General features: G+C 45.6%; 1 protein-coding gene across 3 annotated transcripts in view; it reads left to right on the top strand.

The window, feature by feature from the left end:
• LOC135908428 (protein GPR107) overlaps positions 1-13,971 on the top strand; it is a 212,254-nt gene that overhangs the window by 59,474 nt on the left and 138,809 nt on the right. For all 3 annotated transcript variants that reach the window (XR_010566324.1, XM_065440204.1, XM_065440203.1), the window contains 3 exons: positions 876-1,033; positions 5,904-6,103; positions 11,718-11,825. Coding sequence is in view for 2 of the 3 variants with exons in the window: in XM_065440204.1 (XP_065296276.1) it covers positions 876-1,033; positions 5,904-6,103; positions 11,718-11,825 (466 nt within the window). In the remaining variant the exon portion in view is untranslated. The remainder of the gene's footprint in view (positions 1-875; positions 1,034-5,903; positions 6,104-11,717; positions 11,826-13,971) is intronic.

The raw sequence follows: 13,971 nt of genomic DNA, 5'->3' as shown, positions 1-13,971 counted from the left end.
CTGCATAGGTCCACGACATCTTCGATATAACTGGTGATTGTTTCGCCTGGCTGTTGAGCTCGTTCTCGCAAACGTTGCTCGGCACACAGCTTGCGAACAGCAGGGCGACCAAATACATAGGCGAGGGAAGTCTTAAATTCCGACCATGTCTGGAACTCTGCTTGATGGTTGTTATACCACAGGCTGGCCACTCCAGCGAGGTAGAACAGAACATGGCTCAGTTTGGCCGCTTCGTCCCACTTGTTATGGTCGCCTACCCTGTCGTACGCCGTGAGCCATTCGTCCATGTCAGCGTCCGCTCCAGTGTAGATAGGAGGGTCGTGATGACAAGGCACCCCAGGACACGCAGTGGGTGCAGGAGGAGGCGTCTTGAGGCATGGTAGATGGTAGGGTACGGGACCAGAGTTCCAGGATGATCGTCTTAAGGTACCCCGCACCTCCACCAATTCTAAAGGTGTTTATTTGGCCGAGCTCGGAGCAACTTAACGTCGACGGGCAGGGCAGTCACAGCTTCCAAGCATGAGAGCCGTTGCTGAGCAGGAGCGCTCGACCCACTAGCGTTTAGAGCCAGTAGCGCTGAACCCACTAGCGTCTCTTTTCGCTACACTACAAAGAAAAACTGTTGAGTGAAATATCAAGTATGAAAATAAAGATGCATGTTGCAGTTGAGGGCATTGGACTTTTCGTTGCTCATCATCGTGAAAATTCAGTGAGTGTTGCAGCATAGGCCACATTAGACTACAGTAGGCATGTGTTGCAGTCGAAGACATTGCACTTTTCATTGCTCGGCACAGAAATTGAGTGAGCATTGCAGCAGAGGGCATGTTAGAATAGGCGTAAATACAGTATTTGCTATCATTGATGGATATGCTCAGGGAACGCCTGATCCTGCGCTGCAACCGCAACTTCAGTGACCTACCCGTGAGTCACAAGGAGAACTGGCACCCTCAGCCACGCACCGTGCGGCAGACAAGTGCCGTGCAGCAGCTGTTTCGTGCACGCCGGGATGCCGAGGCTGACGGGCTGCAGACGGGTGAGCAAAGATGGCAACTTCTGCTGCTGATTTGCGTGTGGCCATGGATGGTATCGTGCTGATGGGCTCCTATTATCCACACCATGAGGTGCATGGTGCTTCTGCACAATTTACCATATGTTATCATAACCTGCACCAAGGAGTTCCAAAACTTAGTAGTAAAGTCTGGGTGTGTATTATATGCAAATTTCGCCTTGTGGTGCTCTATGGCAGCGTGGCATGCATTGCCAGGAAGTTGCACTTCAAGGCTAGGTTCTCTACCATTCAAAGTTTCGTTATCTTCTCTGTTCCCACGCCCTTCTCTCCTCCTTTATAAAAGTTGCCCTTTTACCTCCTCTTTACAGGTCACCTTTTTGAATTTAGTAGTTTGCTAATAGTGCAGAGGGCACTTGCACACTAGAACTTGTATCATGATGAGTAGTGCTCAGCGGCCTTCCTACGCAGCAAGAGCTGAAGATAAAGCTGCATTCACACAATAGAGCAAATCCTGTTTTGAGATTGCAGATTGCATATTTTGTGGTCATATGTCACCTGTGCATTGCCCTCGTGAGAGCTGCTCCTTACTTCAATGTTCCCATGCCACATTATTGGTGGTTGCTATTAAATCTGGCTACTGGGTTCTTGTACTGAATTGAAAGGAATGCGAAATCCAGGAAAAGAAGTCGCAGTTTCGCCTGAAAGACTAAGCATCAATTGTGATAGCGAACTATTCGACAGCTATACAGAGTAATTGTAGTAGTTTTATTGGCTGTTTAAACTTAAACATTCACTTACTAAATTAATAAGCCTGTGTCACGCACGCACAGTCAAACATGAACACATCAATCTCGATGACCATGGACGCTTGCTGTCAAAACACTGGCATGAGGAAGAGCAGCAGCAACAGCAAGCAAATTGACCTGCGTGCTGCCTCTCCCTTCAATGCGAACCAAGCGGCGAGAACACAGCACACATGATGCTATCAGCTCTGGGTGTGCCTAGACTCGGTATGACGCAGATTGCTTTCAAGATAAGGCCCACATGGTCGCGCCCAGCTGCACCATATGCAGCCACCACCAGAGTGAAACCTCCCCCTGTGCCTTGCACACAAAGGAAGATGGTGCGCTTCCTTCCTTGCGCGTGTGAGATCGAGCCACCATCCTCGATTCACCGTCGCATGCTTTCACTTGCACCTACAGCATACGGTGCGCTGCCATGTTATCGCACTTGGACTTTATACGGAACGTCACCGTGACAGCCACGTTGATCGCGGTAATTCGCCTGGAGTGTCCATATAATTGAAAAGCTCGCTAGCCACTTTGCCACACCCACCTTTGTGCTGCACACCCTGCATGACACGCCTTCATTCCATTGCAGTGCTGGCCATGCATGCCTCTCTTCCACCCTCTTGCCGATGTGTGAGGGATGGAAGGAAGACTGAAAAGGCACAACGAAGGGGTGCCATGCGGGGTCCGTGGCATGAAGTGGCAAAGCGACTTGCTTTTTTTTTGCATTTCCAGGATTTCGCATTTCTTTTTTTTTTCAGTATAGAAGCCTGGTATCTAGATTTAATGGTTGTCACGAATAATCGAATATGGGAACATTGACGTAAGCAGCTTGTTTTACCATAGAACACATAACAAGTTCACGGTGCAACAGCTGCTCATTGTTGCATCTGAGTATTGTTGCAACCAGTAATGCTGTAAGTAGGTTCGACTGTGCGTCTTTAGTCTTTCTGTGTTTGAATGGGTCTCCCCTCTCTATTTTTCATGGAACCCTGCTATAACAATCGATTTTCTAGGCAACAATGCAACAAAAGCGTGCTATGCTAGGTGCATGGCATAGGGGTGGATGTGACAAAACAACTTGCAATTTCCTTTTTGCTTGTATTGCCTCACTCGTGTTGGTGTCAGTGCTGCCATACGAAAAAACTCAAGCCGTGCGAAAATAAAGATTGCCTGTTGGTCTGTGGATGTGAACCACCGACCTCTGAGTTGCGAGACCACTACGCTAACCGATTCAGCCACTGTTGATTCATCATACGCATCCTTTGAAGAGGGTTTTATATGCATGAAGAAGTGGATGCAGCGCAAGGTGCGAGCCAGTCACAGGCGTCCCCTCCCTCCGGAGGAGGGAAAGGATGTGATCGCGTGTTTGCTCGCCTCATGCCTGCCGTTTCCCCCCCCCAGTTCAGGCCCGGCAGTCAGAGGGGAGACTGCGTTTGGTTCATTCTGCCGAAGAGTAGGCTGCATTGAAAGAACGGCAGCGGGAGCGGGCCGCACGTCATGCATTTGGCCAAAGAACAGGCAGCATTTGATGAACGCCGCGGGGAGCTCGTTTGAGAAAGGGCTTGTTGTCAACATGCCAACCCCATCGCGAGGGAGCGCGAAGCCGAGGTGTTGCAACAGCGAAGAGCCGCTGATCCCGAGCTTCGCTTGCACTGCTCTTCACAGTATTGAAAGGGTGGTCAATCTTTAAAAATATATATTCTTTTTTTGTCTTTTGGTGCGCACACCCAGTATCCAGATTTAATTGTTATAACCACTAATGCGTCAAAGGAGCATATTAAGTGGGTTATTTTGCCATAGAACACATACAAAAGTTGACTGCATTGGCTGCTCATTGTTATATCCAGTATGTTGTTAAAACTAGTATCATTATAAGCAGGCTATCGAACCATAATTCTGGGCAGAACTGAACCCGAACCGTTATTTTTGGAACATGGAACAGGTTCAACTATATAAGGCGACAGCAGGTGCTCAATAGTTTGCATGGTTGTTTGAATAACTACACTTTTTCAGTCGCTGTCCTCTGCTAGCAGATTGTTATTACGACTCATGCGTTACATTTTGTGTGAGAATAAAGATAAGTGATGGGCATGTGCTGCTTACTACGGCCACCTCAGCAGAGGTGTGTGCACTTCTAAAATAGGTCATGCCAGTTGTGTTCTGCAGCCGAAAAATTGTTTCGGGGCGCTACAGAAACGACATTTCTGATGGCGCTCCTAATTCGGCCGTTAAGTCAATTTCTTACTAAGACTAGATAAGTCAAAGGTAAAAATGGATGCCGACCAAAAGCATGAAAAGAAAACAAGACATTTCGGCTCCAATATGGGGTCCTTGTTCACAATGAAAGCAAGGCCCCCATATTGTGAACAAGGCCCCCATGTGGGAGCCGAAATATCTTGTTTTCTTTTCTTTTAATGTTTTTGTTTGGCGTCCATTTTTACCTTTGACTATGAGCAATTCCGACCAGACAAGCTTTCGTCGAACTCTTGATTTCCTTAAAGGGCCCCTGAAACGGTTCGGGCAAATATTGTAGACGCGTAGGGTACAGCTTAAGTAGAACATTTGCACCACAATTTAAGTGAAGCGTCACGTATTAATGGAGCTACAAGCGATTACAAGTTACCCTCCTCCCCAGCCATGCTTTTCCTCCTGAACTCGTTCGCCGAGCGGACGAGGCTAAGCTCCGCCTTCACTGGTTCTGCGTCACGATGCAACATCACATCGTCCACTTCCGGTTGTTTTGGAGCCCGCCCCCGCCCGCGCGAAACGTCTCCGCTAGCGGCTTGGCCGTGAACCCCAAGCGAGAGCTATCGAAGCAGCATGTGTTGCGAGCATTCTGTCGTAGCGCCGAACGTGTCTGGTATTCCGGTAATCACACACTAGCAGAACATTTCGACGGAATGGTGAAGGCATAAACTCAAGCTGATGAAGGAACTTTAGCGTAGACGTACGTGAGCTGCCTGATCGGTCTGCATGGTCCAGCCACCCGTTGGCACAGAGCTTAACCAGCCAAAGAAAGAGCTAATATTGCTCTAACAAAGTGGAGAAGATTTTAAACCTTTACAAAAACACCATGTTGACGATTGCACTCCTGCGAATAATTTAAACCAACAGCAAAGAAGAATACATTTTGTTACTGCTACTGTGTGTGGTTGAGCTCTATGCCACCAGGTGGCTGCACCATGCAGACCATTCACATTTGTGCTTCTGTTCATCCCCTGAAACGACACGCAAGGGGACACGGCCAGGCCCTGTTCCCTTGCGCTTGCATTTACCCTAATACCGCACTCGGGAAACGCTGTTGTGTTGGTAATCTTCCTGTGTATAGTGATGGCCGCAATCGCGCAAATCCTGGCGCCCATCGGATAGTGGCTGTCCAATGCGCTGCACCCAGTCCACTCGGCTGCTGGCTTGCAGAAGGACACAATGTCGCAGCTTGACATATTGCCAGTCGCTACGTTTGCAGTCCACAACGCAACAAAGTCGAATCATAGCGCTCGCGTAAAGACAGACCGACACTGACTGCGAAGCTTTCGTCAAAGACGGAACACGTTGTAACACAAGCAGATGACACTTTCTGTGTCCCGGAAGTGCTTAAGTGTACTGAAAAATTGTTCTTCTGCATTCTCTTTATGTTACTTTCCTTTTATAAGAACAAATTAACTAACATTCTAACTATTACAAACATCATTTGTTTACCATAAAGTTGGAAAAATTATCGATCACGCGCCCTGGTCAGCCAATTGGATAGCTCGCCCCACTGACGTCATATGGGCGATTTCCGTAATATGGGTAGGGGCGGCTTAAAATTCCACCGAGCACTGTGCTGCGATCGGCAGCGATGTGCATTTTTAAAACCTTATAATAAATTACACGCTTTACACGGAGCACTTAGATGTGTCAGTTAACGATCAGAAGGACCTTCTCTAATGACTCAGTATGTTTGTAGAAAATCGTCAAAATCGTTTCAGGGTCCCTTTAAGACTAGATAAATTACAGAAACACGCTCCGCAGAAAAGATATTAGTAGAACCTCCCATGATGAGTACAGCTTGGGATTGGGGGTTAAAGGGTTAAATGAGTTTCCCCTCCTCTTGCATCCAGTGCCAGGAACACCATCCTCATCACCCAAAGCTGCCCACCCAACCACTGCTCCCGTTGCAACCACAACTACCCTGTCTGAGCCCACAAAAAAAGTGTCTACTGCGCCGCCCTCACAGCAAACAGCTGTGAGCCGCTGTGCTAGTGCCAACTTGCCTGTGCACAAGGACATAGTGGATGGTGTGGCCACCTACAGCTTCCAAGTAAGTGGGACTCCCCTTTCATGCCGTGTTGCGCAGCAAGGCCGCACAAAGCTCTTCTGTAGGACCCAGCTAGAATCATCTTCCACTTGTTACAACGGACAACCAGGGAATGCAAGTTTGTAGTTCCTTAGCATAAGCAGTTATTGGGGTGTCTGCAAATCCACACTATGCCATTGGGGGAGACAGGTTGAGACAAAGGACAGCCAGAGTGCCAGAGCGCTGAGCAAGAGCGGTGGTCAAGACATGAAAAGGTGGACAGCAGGTAGGGTAACAGCTGTCCTTTGTTGGCACAATGACATACTTCTGGGGAGCCGCTTATAATGTAAGTTGCCGGAGTCGTGAATTTCTGCCCATTATAAGCGGTACTGCACTATAACCAAAATAATATTTTCAAAGTTATAATTATGTGCAAAACATGTAGACCAAGAAACCACGTCTGCCTGGCAGTTGTAACATAATACCAGAATCTGCCCTCACTTTAGTTGTTGAGGTGGTTTCTGCATTTTCCCAAGTGCCGTGCGCCCAGCAAATTATTTCGTTGACTCTGCACCAAACTGCAGCTTTGACGGCTGACTCCCGACGAGACGGTGCTGGTTAGGCCAAGCTGGCAGGGGTGTCGTGCAGTGTATCGTCATGGGAAGCTCGCCCTTGATTATGTTCATACTTTTAGATGAATACAGTAAATCCTTGTTAACTCAGATTCTGATATATCTAAATATTGGTTAACTTGAAATGTTTTTCAGGCTAAGTGTCAATGATTTAAGTGAAGGCTGTGTTTCAAATATCAGACTGTATGCTAATGATTGCGTTGTGTACCATCCTGTGTCATTTGCCGAACATACGAGTGTGTTGCAGTTTGATCTCGAAAAAATTTGTTCCTGGTGTGCTAAATGGAATATGGATTTCAACGTAGCAAAGTGTTATCGTGTTCAATTTACGAACAAAAAGAAAAAGGTGCCTACTTCATACTCTCTAAATAATGTTTTAGTGCAATGCGTTGCTGAAGTTAAACACCTGGGCGTCACTTTACCTGCGGCATTAGACTAGACATCCCACATTGACATAACAAGCGCTAAAGCGGACTGCCTTTTGCACCTTTTCCAGAGGAACTTCTGTTTAACGACCACTGCCCATGTCTTGTGGTCATAGGGGGCAGGGTGTTTTTTCAAGCTGCACTTGCAGCTTTTCTTCCCTGTCTCCCCCAATCTGTTGGAAATAAAGATATATTCAGTTCAATTCAATTCAACTTACTACTGTTTAACGAGGTTTCACTGTATCACAGCTACGCACAAAGCAAGGAAACCTTTGGGGAGAGACTTAGTCCTGACATTTTTGCAGTCAAAATTTTTGGATATCTAGAGTGCGGTGCGAAAGCATTTTGAGGTGAAAAATACATGGAGTTTATTTATTTATTTATTTATTTATTTGGTAGAATACGCTTGCGCAGCGTGGGACCCCTTCACAAAAGTTCTTGAAGATAACTTAGAGCTTGTTCAAAAAAGGGCTGCAAGATTCATCACAGGCATCTACGACTACGAAATTAGAGGTTCCCAAATCGGTGAAAATCTAGAGTGGAAGTTGCTGTCCACACGCACAAAAATAATCAGGTTAAAGCTTTTACACAACATTAATACTGGTAACACAGGAATCGATAAGGACATATATTTAATACCACTTCATTATCGGTCTAAGAGACGCGACAATTCTAAGAAAATAAGGGCCTACCAAAGTCTTATTAATGTAATTAAGTTTTCATTCTTTCCGCGAACAATTGCAGAGTGGAATTTGCTCCCGGATGTGGTAGTGTCTGCACCCAATTTTTCATTTGCCATAGAGAACGTTACATGAATCTGTTTTAGACATTATTTACAGTGTGCCGTTTTATGCATTGTGTAACAAATTTTATAATTGGATGTTGTTAGTATTGGATGTGTTGTCTTTCTCTACTAATTACGATGATTGTATTTTTAATACCATAGCTGATATGATGCTGTTGTTCGCGAAGTTCAATCATTGACCTTTATGTTTGTAATTAACCCCCCTACGATAATGCCCCACTCAGGCGCTGTAGGTATTGGTAATAAATAAATAAATAAATAAATAAATAAATAAATAAATAAACTCCATGAATTTACACCTCTTTTATCAAAATGCTTTTACACCGCACTCTAGATATCCGAAAATCTTGACTGCAAAAATGTCAGGACTAAGTCTCTCCCCAAAGGTTTCCTTGCTTTGTGCGTAGCTGTGATACGCTGAAACCTCGTTAAACAGTAGTTGGCCAGAGCTCGGAAAAAGTACATACTAAATGGTGGTACTGCTTAACCAAAATACCACGAGATCGCCCACTTACCTGTCAAAAACGGAACTTGGAAAGAATGCGATGAAAGGGCAAAAACATGGCAGTATTCACTTCACCTGATGAAAGTCTGTTATTTTCGTTTGATGCCACGGTGGTCTAGCAGCGACAACAGTAGCCTCAAACTTACGGAAGCTGCAAGCCAGCTTTTCAGCCAGCCCCCTCCCCTTGGCAAACACTTGCATGGCAGATTCCTCGTAGGCGTTCTATATTCTCTGTGCACAGGCGTGGTAGTGCTGCAGAAGTCACGGGGTGCCTTTTTCATTGTGGGGTGCTGTTCTCAACGCAACGATTGCATTCATGAGGCTGGCGTAATGCGCACCTTCTGCCACTATCGAGCGTAAATCGCCCGTGCTGTCGCTTTCCATGTCGTCATCACTGTCGCTAGGTGACAGTTTGGCAACAACAGAGACAATGATGGCGAAAAGTAGAACCTCGTAGTCGACATCTCTTTGCAGTCTAAGCAGCGCTGCCAAGCAGCTTCTTGGCATTCCGAATGCTACACGCCGTACTCAACAGTAGATCCCTGTCGTGTGCCAGTGCCGACTTCTTTGTGCCCTGTTCGATAGCACGAACTATGTCCAATCTGTCTTCTATGCTGAACACCTGGTGGTTTCTATCCAAGCTTCGGCATGACACAAGTCCTAGCTTGCCCGATGCCATAACACTCTCTGGCCCGGCGCCGAAAAGCTGTTGATGTTGACGTGGCTTCATGCACAAACAAACAGGGTGCTTGGAGGCCGTTGTTCTAATCTGTGAGGCTTGTTGTTCTGCCTGACCACCCGATGGGGACGACTCACTACTGTGATTGCTTGACGAAAAGTGGAACCGCTACGTTTTTACCAATACGTAAGCAATGAGCTGGTACGGTTTATGCAGATACAAAACGCATTGCGTTCAATGGCTGCTGATTCGGGGATTTGACTTTACTACTTTTAAAATGAAAGTACTGTTTAAGTGAGCACGGTTTAAAGAGGTTTTATTGTAGGATGATGATGATGATGACTATCGCCAAAAACTGGCAGGACCGCAAGTTTGTAGCAAATTGTGCTTGATTCTACGCTACTCTTATCATCCACCATTCAGGGCTGGCTGTGATCTCATTCATAATGGGGGCGGAGTGTTGCTGTCACCCCTGACAAAGCATAAGAAGGTACACGTGACCTCTGCAGCAAGCACGCTCATGTGTGCGCAGAGCGTCGTCAGTTTGCTCATGCTATGTGCTCTGCATTTCTATGTTTGTGCAACCGTGCACTACATTAGCCAAGACAAGGAATTTTCGATGCCATTTCTTAACAAGGAATTTACAATTCCTTTTCTGATGCTATTTCTTATCACGCTTCACCATTGGTCACAGCGATGTGTGCCCATGTTATCATGGATGAAAGAGTGCCATATAATTGAGCAGAAGGCATGGCTATAAAATTGCAGCCTGCATGGGTGGTATTCTGGGCCGATTACTTTTTTGGTACGCCTGCACCAGCGTTTGCTTGGCTCTGTGCAAGGATCGCTGTTGTCCATAGATGCCCGATATGTTGGGTGTCGAGCCACACGATATCACGCAAAAGTGATTTATCGAAAATACCACTCCTGCATTTGCAAGAAATTTAGCGGCTACTGACGCCTATTTCAAAAGGCTCCTTGTGGTCTATGCACAGCCAGAGGTTTACATTTTTCTGAATGTGCTTATATCGAAACTCTGCCTATCTTGTAATTTTTCTCAGTTTTCACAAATTCGAGTTAACAGGATTTTACTGTGCACGTTGATCTGGTGGCACAAGATCACGCCCCAATAGATCACAAAACAAAACACAACCAATTGATTTTACTGTATGAATTCCTTTTTCCAGCCTGCCCGATAACTCAGACATTTTTGAGACCCCGCCCATAACCGAAATATCAGTCGGTGACTGTGCTTACTTTGTGCATGCGTTCATTGTGGACTGCGTGTCGTTCACAAGTAGCCAGGGTGAGAGGCTTCTCGGCCACTTACTTCATTCCTGCTGGGCCAGCGCACTGCCTGCCACCGTGCTTTTTCCTCCTCATCACCCTTGTCGCTCTCCCCTCAGCCACAGAACCTCGTTAAAAAGTGCGTTTGCTGCCTCGCTTGTCAGTGGGATTTTCTGGCAACCGCATTATAGCTGGTATTTCATCTTGAGCGGCTCCACTATAAGTGGTATATGCAAACATTCAGTTCTATGGGAAGATAAATGGCAATTGGAAAAAACTACATTGTATCCAGTCCTGCACTGTAAGTGGTTACGTTATAAGGTGTCTGAGTTCTATTGTAGAACATTTCTGCAGTAATACCTTGTTAATTTGCATTCACGGGAGCCAAAAAAATGCCTGAATTAACCGAATGTTAAATTATCAAAGGTTATCAAGGAAACAATAAAGAAGTGCTTACTACGTCAGTACATTTTTATTTGTTGAATGAATTAGAAATCCTGTTTTAATTTTGCAGTAAAGCAGTGCAGAAGGTGCACTTGTCATCTCATGACTGATTAGCGCTCGCAGTGGAAAAGGCCTCATGACTTCCTTTACAGTGTGGCTGCGGCTCGCATCTTCATCCGAGACAAGCTTTTCACAATCATGTGCCCATCCTCAATATTTGTTCACCAATGAGCCAGCCGGTCACCAGTAGATCATCCACCCATCGCGATGTAGCCAGCACTCTCATCCTTGACAGCTTGCGCTATGTTTGTAACATTGCATGCGCAGCTGCTGCACGGAGTTGCACATGCGTTGCACATTTGCAGCGTTCTGAGCTCACCGAGTCACAAGAGTTGTCTGAGTTTACTAGTGTCCGGCCAAATATGTTCAAATTAATGAGAATTAGATTACAATGGATATTGCATACGCCTGCCAGGACCAGAGGATGAGTTCGAATTATCCAATTTCCTGAATTGATGAGGGTCAAATTAAAGAGGTTTTACTGTGTTAACATGGTAAGTGGGACTATAGAGGCTGTGTCATTGGAACTGAAAGTCCAAATGCAGCAAGAAGCAATGAATGGGGATTCAAACAGCAAGCAGTGTCCAGATCACAGTTGAAGACACCGTCAGGCTCAGTTGTGGTCAGAAGTTGAGAATGTAGGCAGCAAACAAACCATTGTGGGCAGCTTGCCACTTGCCTAGGTGCGCTTTTATTCACACCACTCGTGCTATAACAATCACTTCCATTTTGACAGTATGTTTTCTTTTTGGATGAATGACTGAAAACCACCCTGAAGGGAAAATTGTGCTGCTCTTTCAGTTTGGGGTGAGCATTGACAAGGATGCTCATGAGGGTCTCTACAGCCTGTACTTCCACAACTGCCTGGTTGGCTCACTGGGATTCCTCAATAATTCAGCAAATCTCTCGGTGAGTCTCCTTACATTGTCTGCTCTCTGCATGGTGCATATTCATTTCTGAAATGCAAATGGCAACTTTGAACCGTTTGTGCTGAAAGTAAAAGTTCTGACTTTAGTGTTCCTGAATACCGTATTTACTTGCATAATGATCGCAGCCGTGAATTTTGTCATAAAATTCAATTTTTTCTTGTTTCCCGTGTAACGATCACACCCCGAACTTATCGCAGCGTGTCGGGTGCCAAGTCTAGCTAATGATCGCGCTTACCATCTGTAGAATGCTTACATATGCTTCGCAAACGACTCATGAAGACATACAAAGTGGTCTGCATGCACCAAACATTCTTAAGCAGGTGCCCAATTTCATTCCTTTCATCACTTTCCGCACTTTCATGAAAAAAAGAAGCTAGAACCAAACTTGCCTTAGCTTTATTTCTTGTAGGTTTCATAATGGCTTTGGCCAACAACAGCAACAGCAAAAAAAGCTCCTTTCGATTGTTCTCATCTGCACTCGTGGGCACGAAACAAATCCCAAGTGGCAATGATAGTGGCCATATTTACGCTGATACCTTAGAAGTGTACCCTATTCATACGCCAACGCTTGTAACACAGCTAAGATATTCGCCCACCGTTAGCAGAAACGTGCCATATTAGGATAGTAGTGAAGACAAATGCCACAGTTTCCGCAGCATGCCTGCCATGTGTTTCTATGTCACTGACAGCTACGTGCGCCCATCTCTCTTTCTGTCCCCTCAAAGGGGACATGGCTACGTTATTGTCGCAAACTTACCAATATTAACGATATTATTCATTACTGATACGGAAGAAACGGTTTCAGTGCATGTCATGTACTCACGAGGAGAATAAAAATCGTGTTCGGCTTGCTCCGCCCACCGCAAATTTTGTTTTGGTGCCCCACACTGTTACAGCGGCAGCCTTGTGCTTGCTTGTTGACCTGTTGTCATCCTGCAGGAAACGCGGGACAAAAAAATTATTTTCGCGGGAAATTTAACCTGCGTTGATCGCACCCCTGAATTTGCATCAATTTTTCTGAAAAAAAAGTGTGATAATTATGCGAGTAAATACGGTAGCAGACTTTACAGTGTAAGAAAAAGTTTGTCACAGTCTCGGTCAAACATTTCACCACTGCCTTTCTGGGGGGGAAAGTCGCTGTGCCATCTGAGCTAACTAGGAGGCTAGCCAATGCTACTAGTGTGGGGTCAAATTAATCGACAACTCAAAACACTGAAAGCTTGAAATAAAAAATTCTGAAATGATGGCGTGCAACTGTCCCAGGTTTAATCCCCAGCCCAGGATAAATTTTTCTTCCACTTCCAGGTGTGCTTTTCAACAGCCCCGAAACACTGACTGCTTTGTAACATCCCACTACAAAACTTTCTCCACTTCGCAGCAATAGCTTACCAAATATTTCTTGAGGGGATGGGCAAACCGCAACCTATTTGTCTCTCTCTCTCTCTCTCTCTCTCTCTACATGCGCACTCAATGGAATTTGGATTTTACATTACATTACCTCTAACAGGCCCCTTATTTTTGCCAAATGTTTGGTGGTGCCTTGATTAGTTTACTTGGGGACATTGGAGAGACAAATTATGACCGTCTTATTTCACATGAAAATAGAGGGGAAAAAACATGAGGGCTCAGTAGTTATTTGTAACACTTCTAACTGGACCAGGAACACAATAATTTTGTCATGCATTGCACTGACCATGATGACCCATCCCCTTGCCCCGAAATTAGTGATGGGTGAATATTCGGTGTAGTCTAATATTTGATCAAATTATTCTCTATTCGTTATTCGCTTCGATTCGAATTCAGGTATTTGGTATTTTCGAATTATTCCCCCACCCCTTCCCCTTGAATAGGCAGCTGGAAGCCACAGACGGCCGGTACAAATACACATCTCGGAGGCTATGCTTATATGTCATGGCTGCCAAACAACTGTAAAACTTGTACGTTCCTGCGTTAAAGAGCCGGAAATGTGTGACGCGAAAGAGCATCAACTGCACTAGCATCCAACGAAAACGAAGTGGTGAAGTCCACATCGCCTTGGCCATCAGTGGAAATCATGTGTTAAAGGGACCCTGAAACGCTTTTGACGATTTTCTACAAACGTACTGAGTCGTTAGAGTAGGTCCTTC

This window comes from Dermacentor albipictus, unplaced genomic scaffold, assembly GCF_038994185.2.
Source record: "Dermacentor albipictus isolate Rhodes 1998 colony unplaced genomic scaffold, USDA_Dalb.pri_finalv2 scaffold_30, whole genome shotgun sequence".
Lineage (NCBI taxonomy): Eukaryota > Metazoa > Arthropoda > Arachnida > Ixodida > Ixodidae > Dermacentor > Dermacentor albipictus.
This window is presented reverse-complemented; position numbering and strand designations above follow the sequence as displayed.